At 47.1% G+C, this 18,459-nt stretch overlaps 1 protein-coding gene across 1 annotated transcript in view; it reads right to left on the minus strand.

Moving 5' to 3' along the window:
- MTRF1L (mitochondrial translation release factor 1 like) overlaps positions 1–16,160 on the minus strand; it is a 281,412-nt gene extending 265,252 nt beyond the window's left edge. The window contains exon 1 of the mRNA XM_085612095.1: positions 15,723–16,160. Coding sequence (XP_085468221.1) covers positions 15,723–16,002 — 280 coding nt within the window. The 5' untranslated portion in view covers positions 16,003–16,160. The remainder of the gene's footprint in view (positions 1–15,722) is intronic.
- Positions 16,161–18,459: the final 2,299 nt, after the last annotated feature.

An 18,459-nucleotide genomic window follows, 5' to 3' on the forward strand; every position in this document is an offset into this window, starting at 1 on the left:
CAAAGCGCACAACTTTCAAGACCCTCCCCATACAGGCACGCCCCTCTAGCTACAACTAACGAGTGTGAGCTAGTACTAGTGTGATAAGTAAAAGATGAAGGGCAAAATGTACATCGCATAGTATTTCGCCTTTCAAATGTTATTTATACCGCTTCATCCGTGAGGAGGAAGTACCCAGGGAGTGGTAAGCAGCTGACGAGAAATGAATGAAGACGAGCACACACCATTCACTACACGTCCAGCTAGCTGGCAACACGCTAGCATGGACAGGGTGAGTGATAAATATGTGTTCAGCTATGCAATTACGGGTTTAGATAGGGGGACACTCCATACTCCAAGCAGCTCCCGTTTCAGCTCCCCGGCTCGGCAGACGATGGGACCCCGAACCGCATATTCCACAGCGCGTACGCAGCGGTTCATGCTTTGCAGGCTCAGAGTGCGTGGCCGAGGAGGACCCCCAGGAGCATGCGGGGCAGGGGCCGTGGTGCTCGCTGCATGGCATGGCCCGAGGCGGAGAAAGCCCCGATCACGCAGAACCGTAGCCTCTTCATTCTGTCGACTACAATCAGGGTCCGCCAGCCAAACTGCGACTGCGCAGAAACGAGAGCGCGGTAAGTCTTCAGAGACGTCCAAGTTAGAGTCAGGCACTGGATGCGCGATGAGGCGGGTTTAAACTCCTAGCAAAATGCTCAATGTTTACTAACGGATGACTAGATAATCCGATAGATGAGGCTTAGGGACACCTACAGGCCAGCCGACTTGCATCCTACGTAGCCAAGAGACTTTTCCCCTTCAGTTTGGCGTTCTTCCGATCTAAGCCCATGCGCGTTATTGACGAATGTGTTTATACAGACACAAATGTGTTTATTTAATACGAGTTGGATAAATCCGTGGCTTAGCAAGTCCTCTCTTTAGTCCGGCTTTCCCCTCCTCTCTGATATATTTATTCTGCGATTTGCTCTTTTTCTGCCCTTCCCTAAATTAGTTATGGTTTTGTCCTTCTCTCTTGTATTTTTAGCTCTGTCGCACTTTGCCCTTCTCTGTGTTCCACTTTCTCTCTGCTCTCTTATACTGCCTCTTCCCATTCCTATCACTCTGTACTTGTCATCTCCTCTTCAATATTTTTCTTCTGTCCACTCTCTATCATCTGATGTCATTTTGTTCCTGCAGTATTGCTTGTTGGCCCCTCTCTATCTGCTGCACTTTTTCTCTTTCTCTATCTCGCCTCTAGACTAATTCTTATTCTGAAGCTCTCACCACCATATTTTGGTCTGGTACCTCTCACCATGTCTGTCTGTCTGATATTTCGTGGTTTGACCATTCCACCACTCTTTCCGCAGTTGCTCCCTTCACTTATTTCTGTATTTCTTACCCCTCTCCCCCCAAATTCCAGATGGATGTTTCCTTACACATATTTTTGGCCTTGCCTCATTTCTATCCTTCCTTCTCTCTCTACTCTTTACTGCAGCTGTCTCACTACAATTTCGTTTTCGAGCCTCCTCTCATCTGCCATTCGCTCGCGCTCGTCCATGCACAATGCTTTTCTCTGTATCCCCTCTGCCTCGTCACGAATGCCTTCTATTCTCTCTTCTCCCACTCTCCTCGCCAGTGTTTCAGCTCATTTTTAGGTCGAGCCTGTAGTAGCGCGCATGCAAAAATGCAATGCAATAGCTATTGCTATTGGTGTTGCATTATTATTAGCAATGACAATATCTCTAACTTTAAGAATGCGAGACCTATTGCATTGCAAATGCTTGTTTGCTTTCGGTCCTGCCATTGCCCTTTTTAGGTCTCGCCTGAGCCAGCGTATGCGGTGCTCTGCGAGACATTTAGTAAAAGGGCTTTAAAAAGTCCGACCACAGCTTTTTGGCTGGCATAGAGTGTGCGGTTACGCGCACAATGACGAGCAGAGGCGCCATCTGGCTTTCCTCTCTTGTCATGGTGCGTGCACATCGCACACCACTCGTCAGCCTGCTTTCACTTTTGACGGGCCCTCTCTCCCCAGACAGTGTCAACAGGTTTTGAGCCCACGCTCTAGTCCCCGACAGCAGCTCCCAGGCCCTCTTTCCTGAGATCCCTAAAGGTGATCCGGCCGGGTTCTCTCTCCAGACCCCGACACCAGTCGCTGGTCATCTCTCTTCTATTTATCACAACAGCTTTGCGCCTAACCCGTCCGAGTAGATGGTTGCAGGAACGTTGACAGCGTCAAGGACATACGTCTCACCCCTGTCCACTATGACTACCAGACCCTATTACCAAAGCACACTTCCCCATCCGCTTACCTCAACACCGCTACTACCACCAGCCGGCCTAGGTTGCCCTCTCTGTTAACAAGCATAAGTCACATCGCTTCCCCACTCTTTGTTGACAGGCTTAGCCTCCCTCTGATCTTGCTTCCCACCACCCTAATCCCGGCATCCCCCCCTCCTTCGGGACCATGGCTCCGGCTGCTCAGGCTCCCCTCCGCTGACAGCCTCGAAATCTCCGCCTCGCACTATGGCACCTGCGCGAGCCATGTCCTAACCGGAAGCGGCGCGATACAAAGCATAGCACGCCAAAGGCCAGCCCGTCTATGTCTGTTCGCAACCCGACCTCGACCAGTGCCAGGGACCCTTGTCCTCCGGCCCGCCGCTGGTACGAGCCCAGCAACCTCCGCGCTCTCAACCCCAGACGCAGCAACAACTGCCAACTCTCAATACCAAGCAACACCCAAGGCCCGATCTTCCACCGACACTGTTGCAGCACCTTCACCCACTTCCGGACCCCAGCTGTAGCCTTCACCGGTTTCTGGCATTTCAGCCGTCTTGGATCAAACTCAGATCTGTTGACTGGGTGTGAGTGTTTGATTGGTTCTGATGCTCCGTCCATCACCACCCCCTTTTGTACCACTTTGTTCGCCAGAAGTTGGCAGGGTATGCTCAGACGTGAGTCCCTTGCTCACTATGCCACTGGATTCAAGCAAGCCTGGCTGAAGACGGCTGAAATGCCAGAAGCCGGTCCTAGGAAGCTTGTTTCCGGTCCAGGGAAGGCATGGCTTGGCAGTTCGGGCTGGACTGTTCCCATGAGGCACAGGGTCAGACTGATTTGCATATGGCCATGTCTGAACTGGGGTGGCAGAGTGGGCTAAAGAACGGTGATGGATCAAACCCAGATCTGTTGACTGGGTGTGAGTGTTTGATTGGTTCTGATGCTCCGTCCATCACCACCCCCTTTTGTACCGCTTTGTTCGCCAGAAGTTGACAGGGTATGCTCAGACGTGAGTCCCTTGCTCACTTTGCCACTGGATTCAAGCAAGCCTGGCTGAAGACAGCTGAAATGCCAGCAACCGGTCCTAGGAAGCTTGTTTCCGGTCCAGGGAAGGCATGGCTTGGCAGTTCGGGCTGGACTGTTCCCATGAGGCACAGGGTCAGACTGATTTGCATATGACCATGTCTGAACTGGGGTGGCAGAGAGGGCTAAAGAACGGTGATGGATCAAACCCAGATCTGTTGACTGGGTGGGAGTGTTTGATTGGTTCTGATGCTCCGTCCATCACCACCCACTTTTGTACCTTTCAGATGACAGCCTCATCGCATTCTACACCCTGCTTGTTGTGCCTACCTCCAACCACAAGCAAGGTTAGTTCACAGTCCGTTTCGCTAACTCTGTACTCAACCCAGTCACTTCCACATAATTTGCATTTTATTTTCTTCCTCTTCCTCCCCCTTGAGACTAGGCACCATATATTTTTCTCATTGTGCACTCCTTCCTTGGATGCACGATTATTTCCCTTAATTTGCTTTACTCTTGTTTTCAAGACACCTCTACTACCTGATGACTCATTCTCTCATTACATCACTTCTTGTGCTTCAATGCTGAGAACATGCTGTCTCCTGATCTCATCTTTCACAGTCCAACTCTGATTTGAGATATTATTATAATTTTTCCCATACAGCCCTTGTGTAAATATTGTAACCTGGTCCTGATGATGGCCTGAATTTTGTATAGGCCGAAACGCCGTCGACTTTGCAGCACAACTCAAGGTGCCATTCTTAAGGTCCCCCCAAAAACTGTTCTCAGTCCATTAATGTATTAAAGTACGTGTACCAATAAGAGTATATTGTTTAAGTACTTGTTTTTTCGCCGTCTCCTGCTGTTCATATCCTTCCCTTGTCACTTGCGACGTTCACCTTCGCACGAGCACTTGTGCACAGTTTGTGCGCCGACACACTTGCCCCACTCCGGAAGGCTACAGGGCGACGACACAACAAGAAAGCAGGCACTCCAATAATCAAAGCTCTCCTGCTGATGACTCAAAAAGACGTGGAGAAACAGCAAAACTCAGGAATCACACACCGCCTACAGAACAGCCACCACAGCACACCACCAACTCATCAATGCCACATAGAATATCTCCCTCCAAGACAGAACCCTCTCCAATGCCCACAAGGAACTCTTCTCCATCATCCAGGAATTCACCAAACCCAACAGTGAAACAATAGACATTCCACCCTCCCAAGACCTCGGCAACAGACTCAGCTCCTCATTCCACCTCAAGGTCAAGACACTTAACAACAACTTCGACATCCAAGACCTCTGTACCGCATCAACTCCCACCAACGCCACACAACAGACCCTACTCACCCGGACCCCACTCATGACGGAAGACACCTTAAAGACCGTAAAGAGCATCCACTACAGAGCACCCTCAAAACCCTGTCTGCCCCACATCTTCCATAGGGCCGCCACAGCCATCGCACGCAAGCTACGCCGAATCAACTCCTCACTAGAGACCGCCACGACTGGAAGCATGCCGAAATCAACCCCGTCCTCAAGAAACCCTCCGCAGACCCGACAGACCTCAAGAATTTCAGGCCTACCTCGCTGCTTCCTTTCGCAGCAAAGGTCATCGAAATGGCCATTAACACCCAGCAAGCATACTTCATCAAAGCCAACAATGTCGTAGACCTCTCCCAAACCGGACTCCGCAGCAACCACAGCAACGAGACTGCCCTCCTCGCCGCCACTGACGACATTCGCACCCTCCTCAACCAGGGCCAAATGGCAGCCCTCATCCTTGTGGACCTATCAGCAGCCTTCGACACTCTCTCCAACCGCACACTAGCCACCAAACTCCACGACGCCGGCATCCGAGGAAAGGCCCTAGACTGAATATGCTCATTCCTCACAGGCAGAACTCAGTCAGACTCCCGCCGTACCTCTCAGAACCGACAGAGACAAGATGCAGAGTCCCCCAAGAACCCTCCATCAGCCCTACCCTCATCAACATCTACATGTCCCCCCTTGCTACCATTGTCAGAAACCACGGGCTCGACATCGTCTCCTAAGACGATGACACCTAGCTCATCCTCTCCCTCACCAAGGAACCCAACATCCCCAAGCACAACTTCCAAGAAGGGATGAAAGTGGTTGCAACCGGGATGAAGAACAGCAGCCGGAAACTCAACTCAGGGAAAACAGAAGTTCTCATCCTCTGCTTCACACCCTCAGTTTGGGACGACATCTGGTGCCACCCACCCTTGGAAACCCAAGCACACCGACAGACCATGCTCGTAACCTCGGCACCATTCTGGACTCATCACTCACTATGAACCGCCAGATCAACGCCGTCTCCTCAGCCTGCTTCAAACACCTTCCGCATACTCCGTAAAACAACAGACACACACGTCCTCATCACCAGCAGACTAGACTACGGCAACGTCCACTACACCGGAATCAACAAAAACTCCTCCACAAACTCCAGCGCGTCGCAGGCAGACTAATCCTCGACATCCCCAGGCACAGCCACATCACCAAACACCTCCGCGATCTGCACTGGCTCCCCGTTGAAAGAAGAATCACATTCAAGCTGCTCATGCACGCATACAAGGCCCTCCACAACATCGGACCACAATACTTCAACAACTGTCTCTCCTTCCTGCCCCCAAGAGAAACTTCCATTCAGCCAACCTCTCCCGGGCCACCATCCAACGCTTCTACAGGAACAGACCACATTGAAAGTCCTTCTTCTACCTCGTAGCCAAGACCTGGAACAACCTCCCCCTCATCCTCCGGCAAAGCCCTACGCTGCTCCAGTTCAGGAAAGACCTCAAGACCTGGCTCTTCAGATGACCCCAACGGAACTGCATCCCCCAGCGCCTTGAGACAGAACGGGTGAGTAGTGCGCTTTACAAACACTGACTGATTGACTGAAACCCAATTGGAGGACAAGGATGCCATAGGCTATAATCAGCAGGCTAGGGAACAAACCCATGAAGGCAGACGCAGTCTTCACCTTTTGTTCTCCTCTTTCCCAAATCAATCTGCAAAGAATTTAGCACCCGTCATGGTCACATAACTTTCTAATCAATTTCACCATAGATATCATTCCAGCCAAATTCTGCAAAGCCGACCATAATACTGGCCTGGCACTCTCATGGCGTAACTCAATAACATACAGCCTGAAGTATTCATTCAGCTGCTTGACAAAATTCCAAGAACTCCTGCTTGTTGACCCAGCTGTAATTCTAAACCAACTAACTACCAGTGTAACAAAAACTCTTGACCCCTTAGCCCCCATTTAGGATTAGGAAACGTGGTCCCACATTACCAATCAGTTGGTACACAAACATCCTCAGACAAGTGGAGCCCCATAACGATGTTGATATAAATCTACACTTCGTCCGACCTATTATCCTGAAGAGCATTTGTCAAATGGCATAATGTAGAATGCAAAAGGGCCAAAAGTGAGTGTTTCCAGTCCGGAATCACTGCATATACCAATCCCAAAAAGGAGATTTTTCAATTCTATAAGGAGACTATTTCAGCTAGCATCCCTAAAACTCCTTTCCTCCCTCTCAAAAACTGTGATAACCCATGTTAATCTTGTTCTTAAACAAAACTGCATCCCGCAGGTCTTGCATCATTCACTCAGATTGTGAGACCCTCAACACATGATTATCAATTCTACCCAGATACATTTAAAGTACACAAAATCAGCTTGACTCCTTCCATCCATTGAAATCACTAATAGTATTTGTATCAGGGACAGAGTTGAAAATCAGTATAATTTTGTCCTCCTTTGAGAAGTCATCACCAGGAGGACCTCGGCACTCCCCCCAACTCCTCTGAATCTAGGTGGTTATCAAAGAATGAACTTTTGACAGTGATCTTGCATTCTCTTCTCAAATAAATTTGGTATACAAAACGAGGCTCTTCCATCTGCGACAATCAAAAGGGATCTTGCAATTCCTTAATTTCTCCCATAATATCACTTTGACACCGGCAGTTGTTCAGTCCTGCCTAAATTACTGTACCAGCCTTTACATTAGCCTCCTCAAAATAGCTCTTTCCAAGCTACAACAGACACAGAACCTGGCCACTCGCATGATTCTGAGTCTGAAATGCCATGATTACATTACTCAGAATAAACCTATTGAGATCGTTAACAGCCTTCGTGTCATTCATGATCGTAACATCTTTTTGGCAACGAGCTTCAGTCAGCGAAGCACATAGTCAGCAGCAAAGAATCTACGTGTGCCGTGGCTCAAGAACTGAGGAACTGCTGACAAAGCGGATATGCTGAGGGGTGAGAGTGCGAGAGAATTAACCCCCAACGTGCCGCTTTAGTGCCTACCTGATGGTGGAGAGCGCTGTTTTACGCAGCAGATGTCTGAGGCACCGTCTTGAAAGTTGTTTGGTTGAGGGGTAAGAAGATTTGTGAATTGACCCCCCAACGCGACGCATCGGTGTCCGTTTAACTGTAAAGAACACAGTTTGATGTTGTTGCTGACAGGCTCTGCTTGTTTTGCGGTTCCCATGTGCAGACCTGGAGAGTCTGGAAGCAACAGTGATAGTTCCATTGCAGTCCTGCCTGGCCACATTTTCGCTTGTGAGGTGGAGCGGTTGGTTTGAGAGGAATGCGTGTGAAATTGATTACGGAGCAGCAGAGCGAGACACGCCTAAGTGGGAGGAACCGGATTTCTTAAAGTGACAGACTTTTATTGTTTGCTTTCTGGCATTTTCATGTAACCAAGTCTCGCTTAGCACAATTTTGCAAACAGACCAATTTACGTGGGTAAAGGGGAAGTTGATTTTTGAGTGCTGACCCCTTTTTGCAAGTTTACCAGCGTTTAATAACCTTTATTTTCATATCATTTCGGAAAACAGCTCTGAAATACTTGTTAAGCCAGAGTGTGCACATCAGTATTTTTTTAATTATTATTTCCTTTTGACATCCTACTGTGAAAATATGGATGTCACAGCTTTGGACGTCACAGCAGTTTCTTCTCCTCCACATTTTCTCACTCAATCTGGTAGTCCTAGCATCGAGTGGAATGAGTGGATCGACATCTTCGACAACTAACTGGAAGCGTTGGATGCTCAGGATTTTAGTTCCAGTAGGAAAAGACCGACTTTACTTATCAGTCTGGGTAAAGAGGGTCAACATATTTTCAAGTACCTTCCAGTTGTCACTAACGAATGTGGCCAACCTATTGAAGATGTCTATCAAGAAACAAGGAAAAGATTGGAGAAGAGGTTTACGAAGGAGATATATGTTGTCATGAGGAGGTTCAAATTCTATACTCAACCACAGAGAGTTGGAAAATCAATCGATGACTTTGTTACAAGACTCCGTGAACTCTCCTTCAAATTTAGATTTGGTCCCATGGCTGAGGAGACGATACGGGATCAACTAATTGTGCAATGCAGAAGCACAAAGACTCAAGGACGGTTGTGGGCTGCCAAAGATCCCACTCTAAAGGATGCCATTGATATAGCAAAAATAGTGGAAGAGTCAGAGTTTTGTACGAAGGAGATGGATCGTAGAGATTCCAAAATGAACAGTACTGGTGATGGGGAAACATCTGTTGTGGAGGGAAGTGAAGGAGAGGTGTCTGCGTCCACCAAATTTTGTGGCAAAAGTGGTTAGAGCTTTTCTGATAGCAGGTTGTATCCCAGCAAGTTAGGTAATAAGATGTGTGGCAAGTGTGGTAGCACTTATCACACAGCAGATTAAAAAAACTGCTGGGCTGTAGGCAAGGAGTGCAGGAAGTGTGGCCGTAAATGTCATTTTGCTAGACTGTGTAGAGAAGTCAACAAAGAAAGGTGGCCATGTTGACAGAGGAGACACACTTTAGTGAGTGCTTGTCTAGGCCTGACAGAATTCTTTGTGTTGAACCTTCTCAAATTGAAGTAGGTGACAATGAAGAGGTTCTTCTTACTAGCTCTTCATATTTAGATGATAAGAGAAGACACAGGCCCAAGGCAGAGTTTGTCATTGCTTACAAAAAGGTTGACCTTATGGTAGATTCAGGGTCGGTTTACACCATTGTACCCAAGAAGATATATCAACAAGAATGGCCCAATGTAAGTTTGTTACCTAAAGATATAAATCCAGGTGGGTATCAAGGAGAGAAGATAGACATACTGGGTTATATTTTGCCGGACATTTCTTTTAAAAATAGGTCTGTTGAGGGAAGTGTTTACGTGGCTGACTCAGGGCCTCCCATCTTGGGTTGTTACCACCAGTATGACCTACATATTAAGATCGACCCCCATGGTGTTGTGCAAGTGATGGTGGTGGATGACCTCACTGTTGAAGACATCTTGGAGGGAGGCAAGGAAGTGTTTAGAGATCAACTTGGAAACCTAGAAGGTTATGTTCACAAAATAAAACTTAAGTCTGGAGCTATCCCCATTCAGCATAAGCTCAGAAAAGTTCCCATTATGGTGAGGGGCGAAGTCAAGAAGATGTTGGATGAAATGTTATCCAATGGGATCATTGAACCTGTTGAGTGTTCTGCTTGGGTTTCTCCTGTTGTCATCACAGAGAAGGCGGATGGAAATTTACATTTCTGTGTTGACTTGAGGAGTTTAAATCAAAATATAATTCCTGATACCTTTCCCCTGCCTAACATTAGCAAGTTAATCTTACTGTTGCAAGGTACGAAATTTTTCTCAAAATTGGACCTTCGTCACGCCTAACACCAAATACGGTTACATGACTCCTCTAAACACTTGACAGCCTTTATTACGATGGAAGGTATCTTCCAATTCACTAGGATACCTTTTGGATTGTCCTCTGCTGCTAGTGTCTTTCAGAGGATGGTGTCAGAAGTGTTTACAGGCCTGGAAAATATAATCTACTTCCAGGACGATATCCTAGTATTTGGTGATAGTGAGAGAAGTCACAACTTGGCGTTAAAGGAAGCTCTTGCAAGGCTTCTGGAGTCTGGTTTAACGCTACGTAGGGAAAAATGTGATTACCTTGTCACCGAAGTGGAATACTTGGGACACTCCCTTTCTGCCGAAGGTATTAAACCCAAAAGAGATTTGCTTGCTTCCATAAGGTTGGCTCCCACTCCAAGTAACAACGATCAATTGCATTCCTTTCTTGGGTAAATCGAGTATTATTCCAAGTTTGTGAAGAACTTTGAAAGCAAAACAGAATCTTTGAAAGTACTTATGAGAAAGGGTGAAAACTTTACTTAGGGAGCAGACCAGAACACCTTTTTGGAAAACATCAAACTTTAAATTTGTGATGCAGGGATTCTTGTGCCATTTGATGTTAATGCCAAAACAATTGACACAGTTGATGCAAGTGACACTGATATTGGTGCCGTCTTGTCTCAGAATGATGGTATTTCAGAAAAAAGTGTGGCGTTCGCTTCACGCACCTTGACAACCATTTAACGTCATTATTCTGTAATAGAAAAATAAACTTTAGCTGCCACCTGGGGTGTTGAATATTTCAGAATGAATGTTTGGGAGCGCAAGATTCTTCTCCGAACTGACCACAAACTCCTGCTTAAAATTTTGTCACCAGGCGGGGCAGGGAAAGGGTCAGCCAGACTAGCTCGTCTGGCCTCCAGTTTGCAAGAGTACAACTTCAAATATTGAGTTCATTTCCGGTTGGCGTAATGTCCAAGCAGACTGCCTGTCGCGTTTGTCTTTAGAGTGGGAGAAACTAGATAAAATTGGAGTGATCAAGAGTGCAAGGGAAGGTGCCATTTCCAGTGTGGAAGATGTTGTTCAATGGATTTGTGGTGTGGTCAGCAAAGAGGAGAGGGCGAGTGCTATGGTACAAGATTAGGTACTCAAGTCTGTTCTCAACCTCATACTCAAAGACGGGCGAAGAGAGAGCACCTTGCCTTGTAATGTGAGACATTTTAATGCCATTATCAACAAATTGTCCTTTGTTGCAGACCAGATTGTCATGCGAGGTGATAAGATTGTTCCTCCGTTTGGTATTCGCAAGAGGTTATTTGACATAGCCCATTAAGGACACCTGGGGCAGACCATTACCAAGAAAAGATTGAGGAGCGAGTTCTGGTGGCCAGGAACGGATGGTGAGATGGTCTAGTGCAGGGGTACTCATAGTACGGCCCGCGGGCCGCCAGTGGCCCGGCAAGCCTTCCTTGGCGGCCCGTGGACCTTGCCGACATCATATGACTTTGTGTTTTGTATATCGCCGGTTGCGAGCTATGGGGCCGGGCGATTCTTTTAAATAACATTCACTTGTTAATGAGGCTTTGTTGTACTTCACCTCTTCTTAGCGCCCCTGCATCTCCACTCTGATTGAGTGGAGATGCAGCGGCACTAAGAAGAGGTGAAATACAACAAAGCCTCATTACCAAGTGAATGGTCTTTAAATGACCCGTGAAGTACTTGGGTTCGGCGGCTGTGTGCGCTTTGTCCACTCTGTGCCCTGCCCCGCCTCCCCTCTCATCGCGCCTGGCTCTGCCTGGGAATGAATGTCATTTGAAGTGAAGTAAAGACTACAACACCCAGAAGGCATCAGCTTGTCAAATGAAGACTCGAGATCCAACCCGCAAGCGCACAGATCTCAGAGTCAAGTGAAAGAGCCCCCCCTAGTGCCCCTTTACATACTGTTACATGTCTGTGTGACAGGGCCTGAAAACATCAAACATGTGAACATTCACACACGGCAGAAACAGGAAGGACTGAGCTGTCGGTGCTCTTGCACTGACAGCGGTGCATGCTCAACGACTTGTCGGGGTGGGCAAGAGTCGCCCTGTAGTACCTCTTCTCTCACTCGTAAGTACTTGTGTGATTCGCCCCTTATCTGTTCTGAAACGGGGTGCCGGGGAGGGAGTGTGGGGGCAGAGGGCCCTAGTTGTTTGTTGGTTGAGGGTTTCTCAGCTCTCGCATAGTGCGTTCAAGGGCAGGTACCTCCAACTCTGTGAGCAAAGCCCTTAGCTCACCCTCTGCCTTGCGGATGGCTGTTGCGAGGTCACTTGGGGCCCCCTGCTGAGCTCCTTGTCGCTGTGTATGAGGCTGAGCAGATCAAACACCACGAAGAAAGCACTGAACACTACGGTTGTGCTCCCGGCTATTCTGGCTAGAAGGCGGCCACTGTTCAATATCTGGACGGTTTTAACTAATTTGGAGAGATGGAGGCCGGCCTGGCCGACTCCGAAGCACATGTTCCCAAAATCCGGGTTTACAGTCTCGGCCAAATCTCTGATTTCCTCCGCCAGCTGGTTGGCAGCCGTCATGTGTTCTTTGATTCTCTCCAGCCCCCTTTCACACTCCTTCAAGAGCCCCTCCACTTTGTCTTTGTCTATTTTGCTGTTGATCGCATCCACCACACTTGCCCCTGCAGAGGTGACTCCCCCTGCGGTGGAGAGGCCGAGTCCTAGAGAGGGAGGGAGGGAGACAGACAGAGAGACAGAGAGAGAGAGGGAGGGAGGGAGACAGACAGAGAGACAGACAGAGAGAGAGAGAGAGAGGGAGGGAGGGAGACAGACAGAGAGACAGAGAGACAGACAGAGAGACAGAGAGACAGACAGACAGACAGAGACAGACAGACATGTGTGAATGCCTGGTCTGGTGGCTCAGTGGACAAAGGCGTCCGCTGCAGGGGCCTGTGTTCAACCTCATGGTCATAGTTTTTTTTGGGGTCTAGCTCCGCCCCCTCCCCAACTGGCTCCGCCCCCACCAGTGCGGCCCTCAGCCAGAAACCACACTGTAAATTTGGCCCCCGAGAGAAAGTTTGTGAGTACCCCTGGTCTAGTGGGTTGAAAGGTGCAGCGAATGCAAAGAGTGTGAGAAGAAGTTGAAGGTTGGGCCACAGTCGGTCCCGTGTTCCATCCATGATCCTGGTGTAAGTTGGCATAGTGTTTGCCTTGATTTCATTGGACCGATGTCAGGGGTTCATCCCAACAAGAGATTTGCAATGGTTGTCATAGATGTTCACTCTAGATGGTTGATCGTGTACCTTCTTTCAGAATTTACCACTAGAGTCACCATAAAAGTGTTGCACAGTATCTTTAAAGAAGAAGGCTATCCCACTGTTCTTATAACAGACAATGGCACACAGTTGACTTCTGGTGAAATGTGTGAATTTTTACGCCATTGTGGGATTAAACTCTCTCTCACTGCACTTTATAATCCCCAATCCAATGGTATTGTGGAGAGCGCCAACCGTATGAATAAAGGTGCAATAGGTCTTGCTCTCGCCAATAACCTGGATGTTGACGAAACCTTGAACGAATTAGTGTGGGCTTACCGCACCACTGAAAATACTACTACAGGTGTTGTTCCCTTTGTTGCCATGCGTGGAAGGAAACCCTCCACCAGGCTAGTACCCTCTTGGGTCAGAGAGTTATTGGAAGGGAAGAGAGTGTGTGTTGATGATGTATCTAAACCCACTTCTGCACCCGCTTTTGTTCATTCCCAGTTGAGGTCCCACATCAATCTTCAAACTGGAGATTGGGTCAAAGTCAGATCTGGTCGTTGGGTCAAGGGTGTGCGTAAGTTCCGTGGCCCTTTCCAAGTCAAAGAGGTTCACCAGTGACACGTTGTTTTGACTAATGGGGAGAAGTGGAATCTACGCAGAGTAGCCAAGTACGCTCACGAGACAATCCACCTAGGACTAGTGTGGGTAGAGATTCTTGTTCAGGTTATATGTTGGCGCATGATCACCAATTATTGAACAGTTCTCGTTCTGGTGCAGAGGTGAGAGTGCCCGGTCCCAGTGGTGACAGCTTGGGAGTTCGTCTAAGTCTCAGTAATGAAAATCTAGATTTACATCTTTCTCAACACTGTCAAAGACCCTTACGGGTTAAGGGGCCTCCTCACCACTTGCAGGATTTCCTGGTGTGTTAGCCACTCCTCTTCTTTCTCAGCATTTCTTTTCCACCTCTCTGCTTCTCTATGTTTTACACTTACTGGCCTTTACTCATCTTTGCACTCTTATGTTTTCTCCTGTACCTCCATCTTTTCCTCCGCTTTTGCCCTCTCTAACACTTTCCTCCCTATCATTGCCATTTGTTCTTCAGTGTTAGATTCTACCTGTGTGTAGAAGAAAGGAGGATATGTTATGATTTCCTTTGTGGCTTAGGCCGCGCGCCTCTGTAGAATCTTACTGTCCTAACGTTCTATTGTTACGTGGTGTTCCTCGCAACCTTAGCAGTTGCTGCTGGCTGAGGCGCAAGGGACGCTGTCACCATGTGATGTAAAGAATAAACCTACTGAGATCGTTTACAGCCTTCGTGTCATTCATGATCGTAACACCAACCTTGGGAGTTTCTTCAAATACAGTTTAATTATAGAATGGTTAAAATAGTAAATGAATCAAATTAAAAGCCAACTAACAAAATGTCTCTGTTCCAAAGAAAAGCTCAAAGTGCTCTCAAGGCAAAGCAATTAATCTCAAAGCAAAGGTCTCGAAGAAAAGCGTGTGCTAGAAAAAGGTCTGCCATATTATTTTGTGAGTCAGGAACATGCATTTGATGACATGATACTACATGGAAACAGAAGCTCCAACTTCCTAATGCATCTTATTGGTTAACGCTGTACATATTTAATTAAGGATTGTACTCATGCAACACAGGAATACAATGGTTTGTTCAACTACCATCAAAGCTCAGCTAAGCGGCCTTCACATTTTTATAGCAAGGCATCCTCCCGTTTCTCCAACGGAGAGCAGAAAATAACACATTTATACAGAAAGACCGCGACTGATACTGTAACTTTGTGGAATTTCTGATAAAGATACATGCATGTGGAAAGCTCGTACACGGTACACCCAAGATAAACATGCAGTTTCCTGCAGCAGTTCATCAATGAAGTCTGGTGCATCCTAGTTACGCTAAATGAAGCATGCTTAAATTAATAATAATAATTATGTTCTAGCAGATTTTAAGTCACTTACAGTATTGACCGGCTGACTCTCTCTAATTCAACTGGTTGGAAGCGTAAGGGAAGTACGCCCCTTACCACTGGAGCTATGAATTTTTCAGTATTAAAAGCATTCAAAACTCTTACTTTTCATACCAGTTAGTACTTTTGAAAACAGTGTATGATCAACTATCTCACTTGTACAATTGCTATTCCCATGTCACCCACTGTGTTCAGCGCTCTGAAGCCACCTATCGGGAAGGATTGTAGTGCTTAAGAAAACCCTTCAATAAAGTAAATTAAAAAGCTTGCAGGTCTGTGCACTAATATTACGATCTATTATATACTTAAGTGGCGAGTATATCCTATAAATAATTCCGTTTAATTGTTGCAAAACCTAAATGTTCACATCAAGCGTAACACCTTGAGGCAGCCCTGGCTTTGTAGACAACAGAGCTCTTCGCAAGTTTCACTATTAAAAGTGAAGCTGTAATTCCCAGAAGGTAACGTGCTACTGATTAAGAAGCCAAAACGGCCTAAAACGTTACATGCTAGCCGCTAGGTGGTCTTCTGACTTAAGCCTAGTGCACGCTCACCTTGAGTCAACGACTGCGTCTCCTGCACTTCTGCTTCCTTCAGTCGAAGCCTCTGGAGCAAGGGCAGCAGCAGCGGCCTCTGTGGATGAGCTCCTCTGCCTTCATCCTTCTCTATTTCTTCAAGGTGTCTCCGCAGTGCACCCTGCGTGAATAGTTGCTCTACACTCGCAGTTTGTGAGCTGCAGGTACGTTGGGGTGGCAGCAAGAGTGACGCGTGGACCGGCAGACGGGACAACACTTTACCAGCAGCTAGAAACACAAGGACTCGCCGCAGCAGCATGGTAGGAAGCGAACACCGCAACTATCCCCAACCACTAGACAGCGCCCAACAGAATGCCTCTTGCGAGCGGCCATGTTAGGTGTAAGTAAATTAAATGTCGGACAGAGAAGAAACAGGGAAATGCCCGCTTACTCATCCTGTACGTCCCCCGTTGAATTTCAAGGCAACCGTGCTCATTTATCGGCTTGCCAGCATATCCAATTTTACGTTTTAACCATAACTTAAATAGCTTACCTACGCAAGGGGTCTCGATTTTTATTGTGATTAATGTCGTACTCGTGTGAGCTAGTAAACATAAGTAGCCACTCAAGTTTAGAAATGCGCGAAAAGTGTTGGAATAAAGCAGAGGTACCATATTTCTTTAGAGGGAGAAAACGTGGACATGTATTACTTGGACTACAATTGGCAGTTACCGTGGCCACAAAAGAAGGACTACAATACTAAATGTCAGTGTTTATCACCACGTCTATGTCAGACCGGATGCTTCAGATTATCTATCTCCTCTTTTGCTTTATTTAACAGCAGCCCCGTCAATAACAGTCATTTGCAATCCAATCCGTCTCACAATAGTGAAAGTTAGAGCCATTGGCGTTGGAAATGACAATGTGTCTTAATTATGTTTTCATGTTTGCAGTGAAATGATCATTTGGCCTATCTAAAGAGATAGGAAGGAAAGTGAATGGAGTGGAAGCAGTGGAAAGTAGGGGTAGTACCAGTAGTGCTTTAAAAAAAAGGAAAGAGGATGTAGTCTCACTGCTAGAGCTGCTGACTTTGAAGCTGGGAAGCCACACTACTAGAGCTGCTGACCACGGTTGGAGCTTCGGGGTCGACTCCACATCCTGGGCAAATCACTTAAACTCCCGGTGTCTACCCAAACAAGCATTTGCAATGCAATAGGTCTCGCATTTACGTGAGTTTGATTTATTGGCATTGTAAATGACAATGCCTTTTATTTATGTTTTGGTTTTTAAAACATAAATAAAAAGCATTGTCATTTACAATGCTAATAGCTTAAAATCTTGTGAATGCGAGCCCTATTGCAATGCAAATGCTTGTTGTTTGGGGCCCTAAGAAGAGCCTGGCTGGCTATGTCCTCAGTGCGTTTGGTTCTGAGAACACAGCGTAGGATGGATTGATTGCTCAGGTCTGACTTAGAAAGAGTGGTCAGAGAAAGCAAGTGGCTTTAGGAGAAACAAACCCTGTGGGCGGTGCTTAGGGCTGTCTGTGGATGAACCGAAGAGTAGGTAGGGGTGCAATGTGGGAACTTACTGGCACAGTGACTCAATGACTCCACAGAGTGTGTGACAGTGCGCTTACAGCCTGAGGCATGCTAAAATTTATTACGAGGCTGTGTGCCGAGTGGGAGAAGAAAAGCTGTGGGAGGGAAAAGGGTGCATGAGGGAAACAGATTAGGAGCAGGCAGCGGAAGTCGGGTGGAGAGAAAATATGCATGGAAAATAAATAAATAATACCTTATCTCGACCGTTTTGCGAGTGCCGTTTCCTGTGCGGCGCTGATATTGGCAGAACCCTTCATGTTGTCGTTGTGAGGCGGGGCTTGCAGAATGCCCAACAGAGTTTGTCGAGCGGCATATTACAATATAAAGGCACGGCTCAGCAAACACTTTTTTTTTCAATATTTTATGCATTTTAAGCAGAAAAACAATTGTTTGCGAACCTCGCCTCTCCTTGGCGAGGAGGCGACACAAAGAACAAGCATGTAAACAAGCTGACGCCATTGCCTGAATCAAAAAGTGTAGAAAATACACTTTTCAGTCCTTCAGAATGGCGCCCGAGTGTACCGACGCCTAGAGCACATTATAATCATGCAAAGCACATGAGGGGAATGATACCGAACTCCAGGAGTATTAATCGCGCACGGTTGCAGGTTTGACAACATCCGCATCGGGAAGATATTGAGAAATCTTCACAGTGCAATATGAAAGGCAAACACAATCGTGCGGTGTAGAAATAGAGGCGCGCGTCAAAGCGCGGTGCTAGCTCCTTAAATTTAAAGTGCCACATTTCATAAATAAAGAAAAGCACTGAAAAAAGTGGAGAAATACACTTTTCAGTCCTTCAGAATGGCACCCGAGTGTACCGACGCCCAGAGCACAGTGATCGCTCTGCCTGCCACGCGATTACTTTCAGCAGTTTAACTTTCATCAGCTGCAAAACTAAAGGAATAGAAAAAAACATCTCTTTAGTTTTGCAGCTGATGAAAGTTAAACTGCTAAAAGTGATCGTCGGCATGCACAGGCATGAAACTGACGAGGAGGGAGTGGGCGAAGGGAGGGTCTAGGGGAGGGAATGCATGTGAGAAAGCCAGATGCCAGTTGTGCACGTTTCGCGCGCTTGTGTGCGTAACAGCAAGCTGGTGGCCGGAAAAAGCCTGTAGCCTGTGGGTAGCACTTTGAAATCCCGCTTACTAAATGTCTCGCCAGAGCAGGGCATACGC

This window comes from Triturus cristatus, chromosome 6 (genome assembly GCF_964204655.1).
Source record: "Triturus cristatus chromosome 6, aTriCri1.1, whole genome shotgun sequence".
NCBI lineage: Eukaryota > Metazoa > Chordata > Amphibia > Caudata > Salamandridae > Triturus > Triturus cristatus.